Source organism: Heloderma suspectum, chromosome 3, assembly GCF_057233095.1.
Source record: "Heloderma suspectum isolate Gila_16-S chromosome 3, 16-S_ref, whole genome shotgun sequence".
NCBI classification, from domain to species: Eukaryota; Metazoa; Chordata; class Lepidosauria; order Squamata; family Helodermatidae; genus Heloderma; species Heloderma suspectum.
Window position 1 is genome coordinate 27,645,890 of NC_139460.1, and position 24,241 is coordinate 27,670,130.

Here is a 24,241-nt window from a genome sequence, read left to right on the forward strand (position 1 = left end):
GTGGGATGCATGCATGCTTTAACACTATGTTGAAAGAGCAGTATATTTGTGAATGTCGGCCTCTAAGTGGTGCCCTGGTGGTTGGTTCTACACTGAGAACCATGCTAGTAAAGCATTATGAGCTAGTAAGGCCACGGCCCATCTGGATATTCTATGACTTGACTGCATGCATATTTACTAAATCCCACTGGATCCAGCAGGAGTCATTCCTGGGTAATTGTGCCTCAGACTGCAGCACTGTGTGCACATAATTATTATTAGCGGAGACAGCTGATTAAGGGTGCAATCCTATGCATGTTTAGACAGAAAAAAATCCTACAAGCCCCAGGCATCTCCAACCAGATACTTCTAAGTATCTCAGAAGCAGGGCATGATGGCAAGGTTGGAATAACCATGCCAGGTGAACACACTAAATAAAGGTACAAACTAAGGGTTATTTTTTTTCTTGGAGTCTTTAAAACAGTTAGGAGGTGCAGTGTCAAGGTTCACTCAGAGTGCAGAGGTAATTAATACCTCTAAGTACAGCAGAGAGCCTTGGGTGCAAACAGGGGTAGGGCTAGAAGCCAGGTGGAGCCAAATAAGTTTCTTTTTTAGACTGAGCTTTTGTGTTTAAAAGACTGGCATGTTCCATATGTTTGGCAGTGGTGGTGGTTTCATTTTGTTAGGAGCCTGACCTGATTTACCCTACTTTTTTATATGTTTGACTGCTTAGCCAGGGGACTACAGAATCATACACAGTAAAGTTTGCCAAACTCTTCACTTTCTGGAATCAGTCTTCTTTATTCAGCTACTTCTGCTGACAGACAACAGTGCTTTCCTACAGTTTGCCCCAAGCAACAGGTATCCACTAGATACACTGCTATGGAACTTCTCATCAGTTAGGTTCCCATACCAGTCCTCATCCCATGTGTGCTAAATCTGCCTTTGGTGATGAATTTTGCCAAAAGCTTGTGGGGATTTTTTACATCCAAATATGTCATGACTCTTCAGTTCACTGACCTATATTGGGTTAGATCCAAACTTAGAGAGCAATCCTATGGCCCCTGGGCGAGCATCCCATGGACCACAGGATGGCTCAGAACCCCCCCCCCCCCCGAAGGTTGGAAGGAATGCTCCAACCTCAGAAGGGAGTGTCAGAGATCTGACCCCTCCCCCTCACAGCTGGCTTGGAAAGAACCATGCCAGCTGCTTCTCCAAGGTCAGAAAAGGGGGCATTCCCATGGGTGAGGTGGGGAATGACCAGGATACGAGTTATCCTGAGCTGCCTCCTTCCCTCCCACTCTGAAGCACCCTCACTAGATGCGCTGAAAAGCCCATCTAGTGAAAATCAGGAAAGATGGAAGATGGGGAGGCAATCACCTCTGCTGCTCCTCCCACCTTGCCAGCTTCAGCTCGTGAAATTCACCCAAGGATGAACTGCACCCTAGAGTAATAAAGGAACTGGCAGGATGTGCCCATAGACATATATGCAAAATGGAGCTGTGAATCTTGCATATAAGCCTATGGACACATAGACTTATATGCAAGATTCATGACTCTATTTGCGTATAAGTCTATGGGCATATCCTCCTGATCACCATTTTTTTTTTTTAAGACATGGCAATCGGCAGGGACAGGGAGGAGGCGAATGGCTCTGGCTGGCAGGAGGGAAGGTAAGTGCCCCCAAGCCAGTCCCCCCCCCCGGAATCCAAGCAGAACAGAACCGCTCCGGAGGATTCTGGGAGGGAGGAATGGATCACCTCCCCCCCCATGGATTCCCCACCAGAACAGACTGTGGGGAATCCGTACACCCCTACCTGAAATTCACTGTGGCTCAAATGAAGCCCCCAGAACCAATCTTTTATCAGGCCTACTAATCTCTGGTTCTCTTAGTTACCCCATCCTGTACCTCTCTGGTGCTATCTATGCTGTTCTAATAGGTAAGCAAAACCCTTCTGGCAGGTTCAGATAGGTGTCTGCCTTAAATAAGCTCAGTTACAATGCCTTTTTAAGCTTCTTACAGAGGGACCTGAGACCTGTTTCCACCAGCGATTTACTCTGAGCTGGCTGCTTGTTGAGGTCGTTAGGGACAGATGACATCATGGCCATCTAGCAGCCACCCCGGAGCTTATAGTGGAAAAGCCGAATTTTCTGAGACTGCTTAAGTCCATTTTTTCCCCCTTAAGTTGGGTTCTCCCTGGTATAGCTGCTGTGTGCCCCAACCCCCACATTGACCTCAGGTTTGCTAGCCCTGCCTAGGGGTGTGTCTTTCACCCTGACTCCGGTGATGGGGTGTTTCCTGTGTGTTTCCTGTCCCTGCACAAACCAATTAGTGTCTCCTCAGAAGTAACTCTCATTGTGTTGAATGAGGCTTGCTCCTGAAATGCATCATACATCTGGACTTACAGGGGAAGGGAGAAGGGGGGAGCCTCTCTTAGTGGTTGAGCAGCCCCTGCCAGTCAGATGATGTTCATTCCAACCCCCACCCCCACCAGGAAGTATGTTCTGTGAAGCAATTTTTACTGGTCTGGAGCACTCCCTCGTGGAGCCCTGCATGGACCAAATCACAGCAAAGCTGATTCCTTTTAAAAAAAATCAGTACTCCTCCATTAGCTTCTCCTTCCACTGTCATGGAAACACAGCCCAGGTCTGGATTTGGACCCTAGCATGTAGGGTAGCTGGAATTCAGCCACTTGCCCCCCACAGTGATCCTAATCAGGCCTCATGAGCCTGCAGTTTGCATGGGAGGGAGAAGGTCACATTCACTTCGATGCAAGTTTTTCTTCCCATGCCAACTGTAGATGGGTGGATGACACACAGGTCAGGACAGCAGCTGGGGACAGAAAGCTAACCCGCTGACCTCCCCCCACATTAGGGTCCTGGCCCCTCACACTGACTATTTCTCAAATAATAATCCTGCACTCAAGGGCAAACCACTTGATTATTGTCACTTGTCGTTTGGCCCCAACACAGCTTTGTTAAGCCATAATCAATTTATTTGTATACTGCCTTTTCCACAATACATGGTGTTCAAAGTGGTTCACAAAACAAATACAATTACCATATTTATAATATGTTACAAAATAAAATTAAAGGTATAATAATATATCATAGCATCATATGGTTGGAAGGGGCTTACAAGACCATCCAGTCCAACACCCCGCCCCCCCCGCTTAGTGCAGGAAGCCTGATTCCCAGGCTGTCTCCCATCCAAATACTAACCACGGCTGATCCTGCTTAGCTTACGAGATCAGACAAGATCAAAAATCTATGTTCAGGTGTTGGTCTTTCCCTGAGAATAGTAATATGTCCCACCCATTACAACAGCCTGTTCTGCACTGTTACCATCTGATGTTTGCACATCCCACATAGGAAATATGAAAAGATCAGGAGAAATTTGATTTGAATGATCCTAGTGCTGTGAATACTATTTGAGAGAAACCAAATAGCAACTAGTTGAGCATTTTTTGGAAAATCCAATTAAGGAAAGTTATTGTTTCCATACCACAGAGATTTGAATGTGATTTTAACCATCCTACTAAAAAGAAAGCCACATTAGAATACTTTTATTATTATTAAAACAACTCTTTTTATCTAAGCTTTTTGGAATTAAAGCTGTGTTCAATGTTTTGATTATACTCTGCGGTAAAATCAAATAAGTTGAATAGATAAGATCAGGTATAATTTTCTGCTATTTTACATCTCTTGTTTCAGTGTGGGTCATTGGAAGTGAGTAGCTTTATATTCTATTGCTAATCCATTTTTTATTGCATGCCACAGCCATTCAAAGATGCAAAGTCATTAGACAGCACAACAATGAGTCCTATTTCCTGTCACTCATCCAAGGAAGTGGCTCTCTGAGGTTATATAGCACAAGATTTTTAAGTGGGGGGGGGGAGGGAGAGAGAGAGAGAGAGAGAGAATCTTCACAGTTCAATAGAAGATAGTTGCTATGTGTCCCAAAAGGAAGGATACACAAAGAATGTAATATGATAGGCTTTGCTAGTATAGATGTTTTTCGGCTTCAGATAACTTTTAATTATGGCTGATGAATAGGGGTTTTTTGGAATGAAAAACCTTATATATTGTGCTATCAAACTAAAAAGGTAAGGGTAAAGGTGTCCCCAACCAGTTGTGTCCGACTCTAGGGTGCGGTGCTCATCCCTGTTTCTAAGCCGAAGAGCCAGCGCTGTCTGAAGACGCTTCCGTGGTCATGTGGCCGGCATGACTGGACACCGAGTTGCACGGAACGCTGTTACCTTTCCCGCCGAAGCGGTACCTATTTATCTACTTGCAATTTCTTGCTTTCGAACTGCTAGGTTGGCAGAAGCTGGGACTGAAGACGGGAGCTCACTCTGTCATGCAGCACTTGGGTCTCGAACTGCTGTCCTGCCGACCTTCCAGTCTGCAGTTCAGCATCTTAACCACTAAGCCACCACAGCCCTTACTATCAAACTACATGGGTCCAATACAAGTCATTACCTGGATTACCTGTTGGACAGGTCTGTCGATGACTCTTAGGCATGGTTGTAGGGGTGAGATTTGGATTCATCCAAACCAAATCGGGCCAATGCCAAAACGTCCAGGAGATGTCTGAATCAAAGCAGGGCTCCTTTGAAGCAGGCCAAATCTGGCTTTGAACTCTCCTGAAGCTTCTTTAGGGATTTGAGGGGACACAGAGACACAGACATTAGTCCTGTTCAGGCATTCTCTAACTGGGTATGCCTAACATGTGAGGAGGGTGAGCACTCCAGCCCTGTTCACTACTGTTAGCGTTATGAGTCATAAAGTCATAGAATAGTAGGTTTGGAAGGGGCCTATAAGACCATCGAGTCCAACCCCCTGCAGGAATCTAAGTCAGAGCATCCCTAACAGATGGCTGTCCAGCTTCATCTTGAATGCCTCCAGTGTGGGAAAGCCCGCCACCTCCCTAGGTGGTTGGTTCCATTGTTACTTCCATTGTTCCATCCTAGGCCTCTCTGTGTGGAGGGTGACTGTCTGAAGAGGAGAGCCTCCTGCATTTGTGGATGCTTTCCACATAAGCCAGGATGGTGATTGTCCAGCATCCTGGCTTGTGTAGGGAGCCTCTGTAGATACTGGAAGTCTCCTCTTCTGATAGTCACCCTCCATGAGTAGAGGGTAAAGAACACAACAAAGAGGGGACAGGCTGGAGCACCCCTCTCCTTGCATGTTATCTACACCCAGTTAGAGAATGCCTGAACTGGGCTAGTGTGTCTGCAAACACTGACACATCTCTGACCAAGCTCTCCATATAAGGAAAGCACAGGGTGGAGAAATGGGGGGGGGGATGAGGGGATATTTTGGGGGGATGGTCCCAAAACTAGTCTCTAGTTTTACCGGGGCTCTCCAATCCCAGTGCTTTGGGGTTGAAGGGAGGGGGTGGGTTGAAGTAATATATCATAGGAGTGATTCAGTGTTCAGTGTGCTTTGCCAGTCCCCCACCCACCCCGCCGAGCATGAGCACTGACAGAGTTTTGTGGATTCTGTTGGACCTGGGAGGGTGTAGTATTGGGTTCTGCTTGAAAAATGCTGGGTGCTCAAGTTCCTCTGCCTCTGCCACTGTATGCTCTACATCATCATCGGTCCTATTGAATTTTCAGTCTCTCCTCCACCACTGTCCTACTGAATTTTCTGTTACTTCGATGCCAATTGAGCAGTAGGGATGTTGGAGAAATCCTCCATGGATTCTATTGAATCCGGGCCCCCAAAGTCCGCAGAGGATCGGATCTCCTACCTGCACCTCCAGGAGGAATCCTCGCTGGCTGGATCCTCCCCACCTGCTGGCTCCGGAGCACCAGCAATACGGCCACCATTGCCGTATCGCTGGCTGGGCGGATTGACTGAGGACGCAAATGGCATCCGGGACGCCATTTGTGGCCATAAAGGCCTTAGTTTAAGGTAAATGCAGCCATTTACAGCTGCATTTACCTTAAACTAAGGACTTTATGGCCACAAATGGCATCTGGGACGCTATTTGCATCCTCAGGCAGTAGTCCCCTTCAGCCAGCAATACAGCATGGCAGCCGTATCGCTGGCACTTGGGAGCCAGCCGGCGGCTCCGTGGAATCGCCGCGGAGCGGAGCCGTCCGAAGAGGATTCCAAGGGGGAGGAACGGATTGCCTCCCTGCCCTGTGGAACCCCGCCCCCAGAATGGCAGGTAAGCATTCCACCCATTCCTATTGAGCAGACAACAAAGAAGCCTTAAACTGTTTTTCATTCATCATAACTCCCGAGTCCTTGAACCTACCCTTCTGAAATTTGACAGGTTTCTTACCTAAGGGCACCTCTATTATGAATGCTATGTTCATATAAATTACCCCCACCCCCCAAACAAACCTGGGGGATGGTAAATGAATCACTCCCCTCCCCTCAGATATTTGAAGACTCCCTTTCCACAAAAAGTGATGCACCTATCCTTCCAAATGTTTCCATGTTTCTTAGCTAGTGCCGTGCTCTATTATATGAGCCATTTTCCTAACAACTGCCCATGAAGTCTGTAGGGGGGATAAGCACATCCTTTTTTGGACACCACCCCAAATGTAAAGGGTGATATTTTACAAAACCCTCTGCATCTATTCATCTGAAACTTCACAGGCTTTATCTCCTCAGAAAGGACAACCATGCTTATCATTTTCATCTAATTCAGGAAAGAAAAAAAAGCCATCAGCTGTGTGTGTGTTTTTTTAATCAAACCCAAGGATTAACGGCATCTAGCACAACCTCTCCTGCACCTACGTATTTGTATGACATTTGGCAGATTTCATCTCTTCACAAGGGGCAACTATGCCTGTGTCAAGGTTCCCCTTATGACCCAGACCCCTTGAGCAACTCCTTAAGGATCTCTTGCTTCCTTAAGAGACCCATCTTACATCTTTTACCTTTCCCTTTTCAGCCCACTACGCTATTTGCATTCCTTTTGTTTTTTTTCGCCGTTTTAGCCTACGTAAATATTTATGCAAGCTATTACGGCGGGAAAAAAAGGAACGCAAATAGCGCCCACTACGCTATTTGCATTCCCCCTTTTTTTTTGCTGTAATAGCCTATGTAAATATTTACGTAGACTAAAACAGCAAAAAATAGGGAACGCAAATGGCAGCCGTCGTAGCTGCCACCATTTGCGTACGCTGTTGTTGTTTTTTTGCCCAGTCGTGATAGGCTATGTAAATCCTTACGTAGCCTATCACAGCAGCCTGGCTGGATGCAAATGGTCCACAGCAGCCAGTCCGCGGCCGGAACTCCGGCTGCGGATGGGCCTGGCTGGCTGCTCCGCGGAGCCGCCGCGGAGCGCAGCCGGCCGGGCAGGATTCTGGGGGGGAGGACTGGATCGTCTCCCCCCCCTTCAAGGATTCTGGGGGGAGGGACGGAGTGCCTCCCCCCCCACCGCAAATCAATTCCGCGAACAGGTAAGTGACTTTCGTACATCCCTACACAGTATGGTAAGATGTACTGTATTTCTGCTTAGATTATACTCATTATTTCTAAATTGCTTTTATACATATAAATTAACATCTCAAGTTTGATTAGGTTCTGGTATTGCATTTAGCTGTTTAATTGTTTTAAATGTTTGTACATTGAAGATGTTATGTTATCTTTTTATCATGTTGTATTTTGAGTTTTAATTTTTGTGAACTGCCCAGAGAGCTTTGGCTATTGGGTGGTATAGAAATCAATATGCAAATTTTATGCAAATCGATGTCCTCCTTTGTCCTCTTATTTGGTGATGCATTTCCTCTTTTTGGGCAATGCATAATTATTTATTTCTTACATTTATATCCTACTGTTCCTCCAACAAGCCCAAGACCGTGTACATGATCCTCCTCTCCATTTTACCCTTACAATGTAAGGAAGGGTAGGCTCAGAGTCCGTGACTGACTCAAAGTCACCCAGTGAGTTTCATGACAAAGTGAGGACTAGAACCCAGGTTTCCTCAGTCCTAACCTAGATCTGCACTACTGCTTTTTATTGGTATTGCAGCACACTGATAACTGTTGGGGCACATTACGCATTCCGTATATCGCTTCCCTAGCATTATTTCCCACTTTTTATTCCGTATTATCCAGAATACCACAACAGATGTCATTGTGTGTACTACAAGGTATAAATACACAAGAAGAATATAGCACCACGGTGATGGGCTTGTATCAATACGACGTGAGGTGCAAAACTGCCCCTACTCAAACACCCTGGCTATTACACCACACTGCTTCTCAATGCATAAATAGCTACCTGATAAACAAATCATGGTTAAAATTAAGTACTGTTTAGTGTTATGCCCAAACTGGCTACTATAAAAGTTGTGATAGATTGATCCAGATGTTCTTATTTATTTATTTATTTATTTATTTATGTATTTATTTACAATATTTATATACCGCTCCTCATCAGAAGATTTCGGAGTGGTGAACAACATGATAAAGAATAAAACAATGGTTAAAAGAGTTGAAAGAGTTAAAACATTTTTGGAAAAAGACAAATCCCAATGAAGCGGAGTTCATGTCAGGTGAGCAGCCTAACACTTTCCCAGACAATGTAACCTTTATGGCTGCAGCTGGTCCTGTTGTTTGCAAATCAGCCATACTATCTCTGGACATCTCTTCATGGTGCTTTCAGATGAACCTTCCCTGAACTCCAAGGCAATACTGAGCACTTGTGGGAAAAATAAACAGCACTTCCTGTGATAATGAGGTCAACACAAGATGATCTAGAAATACGTAACTTAGGTCAAGCACATCCCACTGACTTGAACTGAAACAATTTATTTATTTTATTTATTTCATTTCATTTCTATACCGCCCAATAGCCGAAGCTCTCGAACAATATGTCTGGGAGCACTGAATGGTCCCTTGGTGCTTCTTTCCGTGTTGCCACCTGGGTGGGTCAGACCAATATTACACGTAGATTTACTGACCATCAGTGTTCTGTGGTGGACTCTTATCCACTAGCAAATTAGAAGCTGTGAACATTCTGTGACATCATAGCTGCTCAGCCACTGTTGGAGGAGGAGGAACATGCTGGTGACAGGCAAAGGAGGCAGGCAGGTGACCAGTTTTTCACCCCATTATATATGTAACCATGTGTTGCAGAGAATTATCTTGTTCTGAATGGCAAATTGCAGTACACAGACAACGGGACCATTCCCACTCCCACTGAAGCTGATGGGGATGTTGCCATTGTATCTTTCTAGTGGAAGGGAGAAAGGTCAAGCTCATTGTATTTTCAGCTCTTCGCGAAGTTAGCTTTTTTGTTTCTCATGGAGCTCAACCTCATGAAGTCCCAAGTGCACAGCCAGAGTATTTTGGGGCTAGCGGGAAGTCTGTACAGCAGGCAACGCTTGTCCTCTCAGTGTATCAAGTGCTCAGACTGCAAAAGGACAAATGTAGGAAGCTGCCTTTTAAAACCCAGGACAAAGATCATTGCCAAGGAATGAGACCAGAAATTACTCAGATACAATAGGAAGCTTGACATCGTGCAGAATTTATGGCTTACCAGAAGAGAAGAGGCATCCCGTTCTCCAAAAAGAGAGAAATATCGCTCACTGGGGCTGCCATTCTTATAACAATGTCACATAAGTGATCTACAGTAATAAAAGAGGATGTGTCCATCCGTCCGTCTGTACCATAGCGCCAAGAGCATGAACCCTAGACACCGGAAATGTGGCATGCGTGCTAAGGGGACCATAGTGGTATGCACCTCAGGGTTGTTTTTAAAAGCAATTATTCATTTAAATTAATTTAAATGTGTCCATATGGTTGAAGCCTGCAGTAACATCTTCAGCCTCTAGGAGTGGACTTGCCTAACTGGCACACAGCTTTGAGGTCCATACGGTTGGAAGCCAGGGGAGATAAGTAGGCCGAGGGACAATTTTATACCTGCCCCTTCCCCCTGCTGTGGGGTAGCCCCAACCCCCATGGTGATGGAATGGGCAACCTGCTCCCTCAGAGGGCTCTAGGGATGCACCATGACAGGGGTCATGCCTAGGGGTGCCAGAGGATGCACCTTCACTCAGGCAGAGTGGGCTCAGGGCATCCAGCTCTCTGACAGCTCAGCTGCATTGAGTTGCTTGAAGGTTTTGCTGTACCAAATTAAGAGCTATTCCAACCCATGCAAAGCCAGGTCCATTCACCAGTAATTAATAAGACCAAGACTGTGATACTGAAGCAGGACCATAGCGGTCCATGCTCAGTCCACATTGTCCCATTCATTCATTCACTGAAAATAATTTTAGCCACATGATGGCATTCAATTCAGCTCACAAGAAAATAAATACAAATGTTTTACACAAAAATGCAGCATCATTTAAAAGAAAAGCACAGCCAATAAAAACAATCCATATCTCCATAAGGCAGAAAAAACAAAACAAAGCAAGGCCAGCCACCAGCCCACCTCACAGACAGAGCCTGCAGAAACCGTAACACAAACTCCAATTTAAAAAGCATCCCTTAAGCATACCATCAATGGAAAGACCCAGTAATCACGGTTCTCACCTGTCACCTAGAAGATAGTGAAGTCGGCACCAGGTGGATCTCCTCTGGGATGGAGTGATCTCCATCTCTCATCAGAGATCAAAGATAAGGGAAGGGATTCTTTTGCTATTGCTATTGCTCACTATAGAAAGCTTGCATTTTCTCTTGTTAATGAAAATCGCAAGGGAAATCCCTTCCTTATCTCTGATCTCTGCTAATTAGTGTATTATATCCTTCTCTATAGAACTCCCCTGCCTATAGATGTCAGGCAGGCATAGGGATGTACGGATGGTGTAAAATCCACCCCGACTGTGTTTTGCAGATTGTGAGGCTCCTTTTGTTCTGCAGTCCGCCCATCCAGAATTGGATTTTTATTAGTTCCTGAATTAGTGCAAATGGCGCATCTGCGCAAATTTGCAGTTGCAAAAATGCACAAATTCCCTCCAAATGCCCGAAATCTGCCCCCAGTGTGCATTTTCATGCTTTAGTGTATGGGTAAATGTGCATTTGGGGGCATTTTAAAAAAGATTTTGAATATTTTTTGACAACACAATTTGCCCCTAATTGGGAAAGTTAGAAAAATGGTCCACAAGTCAGTGGAATCTGCCCGACAGGAGAAAAGCCAGTCCACTGTGCAATCCACTGGTCAGATCCATCAAAATCTGAACTCATTTGGTTCCATTGTGGATTCTTCCAACATCCCTAGGCAGGCACCAACCATGTTTCTTTTTAGGTGCCTGCTGAAGACATTTTTATTTAAGCAAACCTTCCCTGACTAACCAGACACAGTTTTATTGGTGCAATCTGATTTAAAAGTTTTAAATTCTGTATTCCAATTATTGTTATGAGTATTTCCCCCCTTTTTTATTGTTCACTGCTTGGATATTTTATTGGATGTAAAGGAATATATAAATGTTTTAAACAAGGAAGCAAACAAACAACAAATCAAACAAATAAAGGAAGGGCTTCCCTTGCTAGTGTTGACACTAGCTCCAAATATGGAAGGCCTGGGATCTCTCTTGGTTGTGCTAGCAAGAAATCCCTTCCATATTTCTGATCTCTGAGGATCAGAGATAAGGAAGGGATTGCATTGTTAGCACTAGCGCTAGTACAGGAAACCCCAAGAAAGGCCACCATGATTTTTTCAGTGGCGACAGATGCAGCAGGCTGCCAGAAATGGCTTGGTGGACTTCATGTGGCCTGCGAGCCACTCGTTTTGCAGCCCTGCCCTTAGGGATGGCCGAGAATTTCTCCCCGAAACTTTGGGGGGCCAAGTGCAAACGCATTCGGCCCCCCGAAATTGGTGGGGAAATTCTCCGCCGGCCCCCCGCCCCCCCCGGGATGGGACTTACCGTGGCCGAATGTCCCTCTCGGCGGAGGGTCCTGGCAGCGGTTCGGCGGCGGTTCGGTGGGGGCGGGGGCGGCGGCCAGTCTCCCGACCGGCTGCCGCCGCCACCATTGCAAAAAAAAAAAGTAAAGTAAAAAAAAAAAAACACCCCCGTGATAGGCTACGTAACGATTTATGTAGCCTATCACGGCTAGATTTCCAAAGTCAGCCGTGATAGGCTACGTAAATCGTCACGTAGCCTATCACGGGTGACTTTGGAAAAAAAAAGCGCATACACAAGTGGCGGCGGCCCATGGGCACCGCCATTTGCGTTCCTTATTTTGGCACGTCTAGTCTACGTAAAGATTTACGTAGACTACGGCGAAAATAACGGCAACGCTATTTGCGTTGCCCTTATTTTCGCCGTAGTCTACATAAATCTTTACGTAGACTAGACGTGTCAAAATAAGGAACGCAAATGGCGGCGCCCATGGGCCGCCGCCATTTGCGTATGTGCTTTTTTTTCCCCCCCAAAGTCAGCCGTGATAGGCTACGTGACGATTTACGTAGCCTATCATGGCTGACTTTGGAAATCTAGCCGTGATAGGCTACGTAAATCGTTACGTAGCCTATCACGGGTGTGTGTGTGTGGGTGTGTGTGTGTGTGTTTAGTATTTTTTTCGCGGCCGGGTAGACAGGCGCCTGAACTTCAGGGGGAGAACCAAAGCGCCTCCCCCCCACCGCGAAGCAAGCTTCGAGGACAGGTAAGGGACTTTCGTCCATCCCTACCTGCCCTACAAATAACTCTTTGGGGGAATATTTGAAGTGAGCCAGAGTTTTAATTCAGGGGGGAAAAAAACGCTCAGCTATCAGGCATTTGGAACAGTACTATGTAAAAGCTTAAGCTTAAGTAGATATGGATACATCTTTGCATGATCAAGGTTGTGAAAATGATGGCGATTATGGGAAGAAGGTATTCTTAATCGCTTTGCACAGCTAATTCCCACTGTCTTCTGCTATCTTGGTCCTGATCGTGCAATCCTTTTTCAGAAATAGAAGAATGCAATTCTATTTCTGTGAACTATAGCAACACTGTGATAAAAAAGAGCAAGAGAAGTATTTTAAAGGGTTCTAAAAGGTTGATGCTGATAACACCATTCAGCTGTTTAAGAGTTACAGTAACTCCAAGACTGACTGGGGAGTTTATAATTGAAATATCTGCCTTAGCATGATACACATCTATCTGATAAAATGGGCCAGCCACTGCCAGGTCCTTTGTGGAACTCCACTGTATTGATTACAGCTAGGTCAGATTTGTAATTTCCCTAGTTACTTTAGTTCTTTAAAGAGAAGAGTGTAGTTAAGAGGTAGTGCAGCACTGTGGTTACAGGCATGCATTGTAAGATACAAAATCCCCCATTCCTGTCTCAGCTCAGCAGCCATGAATGTGGTGGCTGTTGCCAGGCCGATAAGGGTCTAGCTCAGATGTAATACCCATCATGTTGTGGCACAATGTGAACAAGCCTTTAAGGACACCCCCACCCCCAGGCTAACATGCATCACCTTCCTCTCTTGTGCGGCAACTCCCTCCCTCTCGTTCTGGTTTGAAGCAAACCATAGTTTGGCATTTTGTCTGCACCAGCAAACTATGGTTTGCCCATGCTCTGAAAATCAAGGTGGGAAACTCAGATCAAACTGTCATGAAAGAGGGGAGCAGGGAGTGCAACAGGCTGAGGGTCTCCAAGGCTCTTTCACATAGCACCAAACCATGGTTTGGCATTACATATGAAGCAGCCCTATTTCTTAGCCTTGCCTCTCCATCCCGACCCCCACACAATTTCCATGTCTTGTGGAGAGACATGACATTTTGCAGGAAGATGCATATTAAGATTGAGCAAAAATGTGGGAGGTGCTTGCTTTTCACAAACCCTTTCACTGCTCCATAAAAAGCACTCTCTTTAGATCACAGGTGTAGGACTCTTTCAGCTTTTACAATGTGGAAAAAAACTATGCAAAAGCCAGGAAAACATCCAATGATTGGTAGTTGGGGGAAAAGTCCAGTGGAGGCTGGTGGCTCCAATGTCAGTGGAGTGGTCAATCCACTCTGGTTTTCAGTCAGAACCAGCCAGAAGTCTAAAGGTATGGAAGCACCTTGGATAGCTCCTTCAGAGTTCTCACTGGTTCTGACTGAAACCCAGAGCAGATTCATCACCCCACTAACATTGGAGCCACCACTGGAAAGGGGGGAAGGCCAGATAGCCTTCTTTCAGGCACCACTTGTTGTGTTGTTTTTTCTTTAAATACAGAATGTCATGGTATCTATCACATTTCCAAAGTTTTTCTCCCATCCCCCAGTATGTAACGTGACCTCCTGTCCCCCTGCCTTCCTTTCATCCCTCTCACCTGCCACCTCTTCCCCACCCCTCTACCACCATTTTCCTCCTCCAGCCTCTGTGTCCCTTTGTGGGCATGCACGTAGGTGAGTTGATTCACCTGTGCACGCACACCTTAAAAAAATAAATAAACGAGGAGGAGTGTTATGCAAGAGTGCACTCATTGTGCAAGGGTGTTATGGTGGAAATTTGCGCAAACCCCCTCGAGGAGGAGGCATTGCACAAGAGCATTATGGTAGAAATTTGCAAAATAAGGATGAGGCATTGCACAAGAGCATTATGGTGGAAATTTGCAAAATAAGGATGAGGCATTGCACAAGAGCGTTATGGTGGAAATGTGCAAAATAAGGATGAGGCATTGCACAAGAGCGTTATGGTGGAAATGTGCAAAATAAGGATGAGGCATTGCACAAGAGCGTTATGGTGGAAATGTGCAAAATAAGGATGAGGCATTGCACAAGAGCGTTATGGTGGAAATGTGCAAAATAAGGATGAGGCATTGCACAAGAGCGTTATGGTGGAAATGTGCAAAATAAGGATGAGGCATTGCACAAGAGCGTTATGGTGGAAATGTGCAAATGTGCATTTTTGAGAGGAAGTCACTGCAGAAGTGTGCAAGTGCTGCACCATCAAAATAAAATAAAAGGGGGGACAGCTGTTTTTGTACTATCCCAACCAGAAATGAAAGAACACAAAGGGGAGAAAATTGTTTTATGCAGAGAGAGGTCCATTCAGAAACATCACAATAATTGTCACAACCCCCCACCCGCAGAAACGCTGCAAGGTCCTGAAAACAGGGATCACACCAGTGGTCCTTTTTGGTATGATGGCACACCAGAAACAAAATATTGTTTTTTCCTCGTTGTGAAAAAAATACGGGAAAAGCAGGGGAAAACCACAGGGCATTTGCAAGATCGTGATGATGATGTGTGAACAGCCTACAAAATCACGCAAGCACAGCGAGTCAATAGCACATTAGGGCCACAATCCTATCAGGATAGTCGCCAGCCTCCTAAATTGGAGGCTGCCAGCTTTCCTATGCAGGGCAGCTGAAGCACAGAGGGGATCCTCTCCTCCGTGCTGCAGCCACCCTGCATTTTTGCCTAGATGAGCAATTTAGACCCTTCCTCCAGGGAGAGAGAAAGAAGGGACTTAGAGACCGATAGAAAGCTGTGTAAAGCAGTTTCAGCAGTCTCCTCCCCTCCCCTGGGACCACCTCCTTTTCTCCATCTCTGCACTCCATTTCCAAGCACGGAGATGTAGCTGGCGTGGAGAGAACCGCCCAGCTATGAGGGGGTGGGAAGGGGGCGGGGAGGACAGTTTCTGGGAGCCAAGGTTGGAGCCCTGGCTCCAAACTCAGTTCCCCCAAACTGAACAATCTTATGGCCCTCTAGCGGCCATAGGATCGCTCCCTAAAAGCCCTGCCTGATCAACCCCAAATCATGCCAGTTTGACTCCAGGGTACTATAACACTTGGCTCTGTATCCTTGGCTTGGTACAGGGAAGGTCTGCATTGGGTGAAACGATACATGGAACCGCCTTATGAAAACTATTCAGCCTTTGAAATGAGGGCATGCTGTCTGAAGGCGACTGGCAGTGGTAATCCAGATGGTTATTTTCCATTTTCTCAAAGAACGGTTTTTGCCTTTCAGCTCCTAATCTCTAATCCTGGTGTTCTGTAGCAGTAGATCTGGATCCCCTCGAGAATTTTTTTTTCTTGTAGTTGCTTGAATCTGGACATAAGCCCAGAGTATTTTACTGAATTAGTTTTGTCCTAGCATTATAATTAAAGTAGCAGTGTTGGAACATGCTCAGGACAGACCATTAAAAAAACCCTAGGTTCAGAAGAGATCTTTCTTTCTTTCTTTCTTTCTTTCTTTCTTTCTTTCTTTCTTTCTTTCAAGGCTCATTTCTTCTGTCAGCAATTCCCAGTTAGTAGGTTAGGACACCATTGCATCTCTCAAAAGCTGTGTTGATATAGCTAGGCTGCCAGCAAGTGCAGGAAGAGGGTGGCACACAGCTGGAAATGCAGACCCCAACGGTGCTATATTTTCTGCCCAGACTCCAAGATGAGAGTGGAAATCCAGCTGTGGACAGCACAGAGCAGACACTGGCTCCACAGTTGTCTGAATAATCTGTGTGGGTGTGGATCGTCTGTTGTAGCAAAAATGACAGAGTCTTGTGGCACCTTAAAGATTGACAAATGTATTCTGGCCTAAGCTTTTGTGGACACCACCCACTTCATAAGATGCATGAAGCATTAACCTCAAATGGGCAGATTTATTTATTTATTGCATATATTTATTTATTTAGTGCATTTATATCCCAACTTTTTTCCTCTTGCAAGGAACCCAAGGCAGCTTACATTATCTCCCTCCTCTCCATTTTATCCTCACAACAACAACCCTGTGAGGTAGGATGGGCTGAGAGTCTGTGACTGGCCCAAAGTCACCCAGTGAGTTTCCATGGCCCAATGGGAACTAGAGCCCAGATCTCTTGGCTCCCGATCCAACACTCCAGCCACTACACCACACTGGCTCTCTAGATTTATATACGTAGATTTATATATCTGATGAAGTGAACAGTGAACAGGAGAGGTTATGCTTATCTCAGGCATTTGGCAGAATATAAACTAATTCTTTAGTTTTTAATCAGGTCCTGGATTGTCTTTGGTTGATAGTTTTTAAAAAAAATGTCTTAAAATATATGTTGTCTCTGTGTGTGCTGTCTGTTTATATGTTTTTATGTAAGTGGTTTTACACTTGGTATAATGTATTTTTCATGGTTTTTAATCACTGCAAACTGCCCAGTGAGCTTTGGCTATGCGCTGGTATAGAGAAATGTAATAAATGAAAGTGAAATGAAATGAAATGAATGCCAGAATAAATGTGTTAGTCTTTAAAATGCCACAAGACTCTTTGTTGTTTTTGCATCATCACATTGAACCCCACTTACAAGTGTCCTTTCACAAGGATTCTCTGACACAATCTTTGCAAAAAAACAAACAGATCCAGAAGGCAGCTGTGCTGGCCATGAGAAAAATTCTAAAATCTATATAGTGTAACTCCTGTATTAGGTCAGCTGAAAGACCACAAAAAGTGCAAGCTTTCAAGATCTCCAGATCTCTTCATCAAGCAAGATGTTACAAAAACTAGGTTGGTAGGGAGGGGGTGGAGTGGGGATTAGGGAAAAAATGATCTGGTGGGATGTGGTAGTCAGGAAGTCTGCATGGTCAGAGCCTTAAGTGGATATGGAGGAGGAAGGGTCGAAGACATTCAAATTGTGCTCTGCCGGGTGACGTGATGGCCTTTCCCTCTGTTATTCCTCTCCCCCTCCTGCCAATCTGCTGTTTTGTGTAACATCTTGCCCGCTTAATGGACCTTCAGATCTTGAAAGCCTGCACATTTTTGTGATCTTTGAGTTGGCCTAATAAAGGAATTACACTATATGGATTTTGGAATGTTTGCAAAGGTAATTGTATCATGGGAGGGGGTGGGGAGGCAGCAAATGGTTGCCCAAATAGTTGAGTGAGCTCAGACAGCAAGTCATTCCAAAACTCCACACCATGAACGTGGCAGCTCTGCTCTGAGCCAGTGTCAGCTCCGGGTTTTGGAGGGCCCTCGGGTAAGACACCTCAATGGCCCCCATCCTCAGTGAGTCTACCTTCTAGCTCCAGCTGCTATTGCTCCTCATCCTGCTCCTCAACGCTGTTACCACATGCTTGCTTGACAGGCGGAGAGCCAGTGAGCAAGTAGGCAACAGCGTCTGCTGCTTCTCCTTCTCACCACCACTATTGTCTAGGCCACTGTGAGAGGCGGATGAACAAGCAAGTTGCCATGGTGGCGTCCAAGGGGCTCTTGTCAGTGAGCCCCTGCTGGGCTGTAGGCCCTCAGTAGGCCTGACTATGCCTACCCATGACCCTGCTCTGAGCTCAGTCCAAATTAGGCCCCCTGCCCTCTGCAGAGCTGTCAAAGGTAGCCCTAGTGGAGCCCTAGTAGATGCAGGACTATGGGCTGTTGGTGTAGGATTGATCCCATACCAGGCTGCATCGCTTGTATTTATTTATTTTTTCAACCAAGGAACTCTTCTCTGAACGTCTGGAGTTAAAATGATGAACTTGGAATGGAAGAAAAGACCATTCAGCTGTGCCCTCTGAAGACAGTGATGTAAGGGGAGAGGGAGAGGGAGAGGGAGAGGGAGAGAGACTAGGAGCTCATTGACCAAGGGACATGACTCCATTCAAGAGATAATATACCTACTGCAACCTTTGAGGCCTTGTTTAAGACCTTTAAGTGCTACTAGCCCTTCAATGGCTTCCTTTAGTAAACATCTGCTGTGGAGAAGTAGTGGATTCCAGCTGTTTGCAGCTGTAAATCCTTGTATGCCTAATATTTACACAGCAGGGAGGGGGTAGAGGCTGTGTTCACCGCTGTATTCCCCCCTGCATTCCTTCTTCCACTCGACCCCCCACCCAATGAAAGAACCCAAAACAACTCATTCTGGGGAAAAAACAAAAACCCTTCTTTTGTTGTGCTTGAATCATTTAGTCTTATGACACCACAAAATTGCAGCTTCTCAGCAAAGCTATGCAAGGCCAGGCTGGTGAGGGGGGTGGGGGAAGCAATCTACAAAGCTGTTTCATCCCAGTCTTGGCATCTGAATGTTTTGAAAGTCAGCAGTCCAGGGGCAGGCCAGTGGAGGGGGCAGCACATGAATGATGAGTAGCTTTCTGTCACTCAGCCAGCTTAAAACAATTGGCACTCTCACACACAAAATCCCTCCAGCACAAGCTTAAGCCATTCTTCTTGTTAGGAGTCTTTGCTGCTTTATACCTTGCAAACTGTCAAAGGAGACATAAACTATTCAGTGGGTTTAAAACAGCCATCCTCAACCGGTGCCTTCTCCAGATGTGTTGGGCTACAATGCCTAGCTGCCCCATTTAGCATGGCCAGTGGCTAGGAATTCTGGGAATTGTAAGTCCAAAGCACCAGGTTGGGGAAGGCTCCTTTGATGTCACTAAGGGGCGGGGGAACCCCTGCAAATAGAACAAACTACCACATGGTCAGCTGTGTTGGTCTCTGTGCCAGCGTACTGCTCTAGAACCCCTCTATGGGACAGTATGCAGTCTATCTAGGTTCTCAGTCATTGGCGTGTCAGCAAAGTCATATTCCAATGTTGGCATATCTATTTATTGTATTTCAAATTATTTTTAGGCCTTCTTTCAGGATGGAAGGCCTTCCTGGAGGGTGCGGGACACCATGGAGAAGGTGAGAAATTCCAGGATGGACTTCCACCCTTAAAGGTGGCCTCAAAATAATCTGAAATAAAATAAATACATATTCCAACATTGAGTAAGTGCATTTGGCTGTGCATACAAGAGCCGATACCTGAATCCGCCTGCACAAGTCTTTGCTGTCGCCCTTTCCCTTCCACTTAAAGTTGCACTATCTCCAGGAGAACTTTGGGTGTGGGGATAGGAGGCTCCTGGTTTGATCGTCTCATGATATTTCTCTGCTCTAATGAGGCTTCCCAAACCTTCCCGAGGGATTCCTATTCTATTTCTTGTCTGATGCCATTGCTGGAATCAGCGCTCTAGTCCACTAATGCTTGCATGCAACTGCAGGCAGCATCTGTGCAATTGCATGTGACGATCTGCACATGTTCAAAATAGGGTGGCCAGGTGTCCTTCTTTACAGAGGAAGGTCCTCTATTTTGGAGAGCTGGCAGAGGACAGTCCTCTATTTGAAGGTGCCCTCTGTTTGAAAGGCTGCCCTGTCCAATTCCAGTTTAAAGTCAAAGAACCATAAGAAGTGGAGCGCTGGGGCTTTGAAGTTGCCCATCAACATTTAGCACCTGAACAGCAGACTGAGCAAGAGGTCACCTGGTCAGTTTGCTCCACTATGGTGAGATACCTTGTATTTCTATTTAAATAACAGTTATTCTTTCCAGATTTGCACCTACACATATACACTGACGCATGCAAATCTTTTGTCCTTGTTTTTGGCAATGTGTAAGTGGCCACCCTAGTTCAAGATGGTTGCTGTTGGTCAGCAGGGGTCCAGAAATTCCAGTTGTCTGGATTGAGGGCCCATCTTCTAAAGGGTTGAGTAACTAGTAAGAAGAAAGGAGTGTCTATCATCATACGCAGAATATATACTGAGTAACCAAAGCACCCGCCACCCCCAAAATTAGAGAGGCAGGGACATTAGATCTGAAGGGAGCTCCTGGGCATGGTTGAGCCCAAGCACTTCTCAGTTCAGAAATGTACCATAGTAAGGATCCGTTTAATCAAACATTTCTGGAAATATTCCAGAATTTGTATGAAGAAGTTTGCAGCTAGGGGTTCCTTTCCCCGCTTTCTACTTTTGAGCAGTCTTTGCAAAATGTTCCACAGAGATTTGGTACGTTCCAGCAGGGCTCTTCTCCTTATGTTTTTCCAAGAAGAAATAGCAGAAAATAAAAGGAAAATTATTTCCTGGCTTTGCTATCCAAGATTGTTCAATTGAAGATGTCTGCAATTGAACCTGAGATCTTGAGCATGCAAAACACATGGTATATCACTGGGCTATGGATATATAGCTCCTTACCCTGTTCGGCAAATTTTCTAGGCCAGTGTAGGCAGGGTTGAGACCCAGTGTCTCCCTTAAGTCCTTGGGGGTAACTGCTTCATAAGACTTCTCATATCCAATGAGCATCCATCCCACCATTTGGTGAGCATAAAAATATATATCTGTAGGCCCCTTCATACCTTTTGATTGTCTTACATGTGTGTGACTTGCTGTGGATTTGTGCATCTGGAAACCACTTTCCCAGAGCATCCATACCACATGCACACTGCAATTTTACATACGTTTAGGATACAGGATAATTTACACTCTGGTTTCATGCATGTTCCTCCACAAAAGTGTTTTCCATGTAGGAAGTCATAATGTGTGAAGTGGTCCTGCATGTGACTTTTGCGGGATTTGGATACAGTCATCCAACCCATCCAACCTCCAGTATAGTAAACACGTCTGCTTCCAGGTTTCCACCTGTCCATGCAATGAATGGACTTGATTTCAGAACTCATATGGACAGCAGAACAGTCCCTCCAACTTTTGGAGGAGTGTGTGTATGTGTGAGAAAGAGAGAGAAAGGGTGTGTGAGAAAAGGGTCTGCTTTTCTCAGAACCACTTCCTAGACCCCTAGTTGTGTCTTTTACAATGCTTTCAGATGGAGGATTTCTAGCACTATCAAAAGGTATTGTGCAGCTATCTTTTCCATCCACAACATATTTTTTTTTGGGGGGGGTGAGGGAGAAAAAAGACGGATGGAGTAATGGGAAAACACAGCAGCTTTACAGATGGACCCCCTCCCTCCAGTCAAATTTCATGAATGAGGCAGTGCAATTGCACAATAAAAGCCTCATCTGGATGCAGATGTTGTGCCAACAGCCTTGTCTTATGCATGTGTTCTTGGAAGTAAACTCTACTCAATGGGCCACTCTCCCGAGCAAGTGTTATTAGGACTGCAGCCCAAAGCAGGAAAATAGGGCTGGTGGTGATTAACTACTATAGCAAGTGCTGCAGTTGTCTGAACTGTAAAAATTGGAAGAAGTTTATGCCACATTTCTTGTGGCATAAACTTCTACGGACTACAGCCTGTTCATTACTTGCTTCACGACTTATGTGGCACCTTAAAAACTAGCACGTTTATTCTGGCATAACATAAGCTTCTGTGGACACTCTCTGCTCTGTCAGGTGCACGATGCGCAAGTTATGTATTTCTGTTTCTTACACGGAATGCACTTCCAGTGGAGGCTGGCGGCTCCGATTTTGGTGGGGCTGTGAATCCATTTGGGGTTTCACTCAGGACCAGCCAGAACTCTAAAGGAGCTATCCAAGGTGTGGAAGCTATTTTGGGGATATGGTTCAGCATCTCTGATAGCTCCTTCAGAGTTCTGGCTGGTTCTGACTGAAACCCGGAATGGGCGAGCAGCCCCATTGAAATCAGAGCCACCAACCTCCACTGCAGACTTCCATATATGGGGGGGGACAGGGGGGGAGAGACCAAGTCCATGATCAACACGTATGGCAGACCTACACGTCATTCTTGTACATGGTTTTCAACCACAGAGAAGCTGCACCTGGCATCTCAGCAAGAACACCGTAGCGATTTGCATTTCATGTAGGAAATGTGTGGCGTGTGTGAGGCAGTCCCGAAGATCATGGGGTGTGCGTGGAAGAGGCCTTTCCTGCATCCGCACACATGCCCCGATCCTTTTGCCACCTTTCCGCTCCGTTCAAGTTGCACCACCGAAGAGAACGTCCAGGGGGCGCCTTTCCATCATCCCTTCCAGGCTTTGGAGTCCGCCTGGTCCGTTTTCACACATCAGTAACAATAGTTGGGAGAAAGAAGACACTCACCATCTCTCCGCAGGTTCGAGGCGCGCAGGGCTCGGATAGATCCGCTCTGGGTGCCAGCCGCGGAACCCTGTCGGTTGCAAACGCCGGCCCCGGCTGCAACGCAAAGGAGGAAAGGCGCAAGGAGTTGCATCGGGACCCTTGGCGCCGCTGGGCCCAAGAAGAGGAGTCTTCTTCCGAATGGAAGTTCTTCTTGTCCACGGCGCACCCCCGCCCCACATACACGAGCCTCCCTTTGCCCGGTCCCGATCTCCTCTCCCAGTGATGCTCTCCGGCGGGAATGAAAACTTTGGAAAAGTGGCCGCGGGGACGAGGAGATGGGAAAGCCTCTTTGCCGAGTTACAGCGAGCCGGGGAGAGACAGGTTGCCTCCTCCTCCCACCTCTCCTGCAGCTCCGGAAAGAAAAGTGCTTCTCGAGGCGCGGAACTGGCTCCGCGCGCACGCTCTGCGCGGGTGGGGGGTGGGGGTGGCAAGCGGGAGGCTGCAACGCCCCCCTCGCCGTCTACGCCCGCCGAGATCGGTGCCCCCCCCCCCCGGTGTGGTCTGGCCGATCCGCAGCGCTGCCTGGGGCTTTCCCAAGGGGAGGTTTTTTGTTTGCGTTGTTTCGTTTTTTGAGGGAGTGGGGCGCGCGGGGGGGGGGGCTTCCTGGCTGGCCGTCGGGCTTGGGAGAGATCCAGAGCAGCGGAGGGCGTCCCTCGGCCCCCGGAGGCGCCCGTGCAGCGCTGCGAGGAAGGCTGCCGCTGGAGCGATCGCGGGAGGCTCTTTCCCCCCCTTTCCCATTCGGGAGGGAAACAGAAACACGCCGGCGACGGCTCGGCAGGGAGGAAAAGAGGCGGCGGCGCAAGGCGCCTCTGGCCACGGGGGCAAGGCGGGGCGGGGGAGGCCGGGCGCCGGAGCAGCCGGGCGGGCCGCGACTGGAGAGAGAGAAAGGAAGGAAGGAAGGAGAGGTGTTGCCCAGTGGAGGCTGGCGGCACCGATTGTGGTGGGGCTGGGGATCCATTCGGTGGGGCTGGGGATCCATTCAAGTCAGAACTAGCCAAAACTCTAAATGAGCTATCCAAGGCGCTGAGCCTGTTTGAGGGCTCGGGTTCAGCACCTCGGATAGCTCCTTGAGAGTTCTGGCTGGTTCTGGCTGAAACCCAGAGCGTTTCCACAGCCCCACCGAAATCGGAGCCACCAGCCTCCACTGGTGTTGCTGCTTGGAATGCAACCTGCGAGGCAGTGGGGGCTGGTGGCTCCAGTTTCAGTGGGGCTGTGCATTCGCTCTGGGTTTCGAGTCAGAACCAGTCAGAACTCTCAAGGAGCTATCCAAGGTGCTGAGCACCTTGGATAGCTCCTTGAGGGTTCTGACTGCAACCCGGAGAGGATGCACAGCCCCACTGAAATCGGAGCCACCAGCCTCCACAGCCAGCAAATCTGTATCTGCACAATAGTTTAGCCAAGTATGTCTCCGGGGTGGGGGTGGGGGTGGGGATGATCTGAGGGCGCAGAGGGCGGGGTCCCCATTAGCATGCATGAATTTATTTATTTATATAATTTCTTAATCGCCCATCTGGCTGTACAATAATACAGTTTAAAAACAATAAAGTTACACATTAAAACATCATTTTCTAAAATTTCCCTAGCCCACCCCAAATGCCTGCCTGAACTGAACAA

General features: G+C 46.8%; 1 protein-coding gene across 2 annotated transcripts in view; it reads right to left on the reverse strand.

Annotated features, from left to right (window-relative positions):
- Positions 1–23,444, reverse strand: part of PDGFD (platelet derived growth factor D) — a 255,669-nt gene extending 232,225 nt beyond the window's left edge. Inside the window, exon 1 of one of the 2 annotated variants that reach the window (XM_084842694.1) lies at positions 22,589–23,444. In XM_084842694.1, coding sequence (XP_084698820.1) covers positions 22,589–22,718 — 130 coding nt within the window. In that variant the 5' untranslated portion in view covers positions 22,719–23,444. The remainder of the gene's footprint in view (positions 1–22,588) is intronic. The other variant, XM_084842693.1, reaches the window with a different exon arrangement.
- Positions 23,445–24,241: the final 797 nt, after the last annotated feature.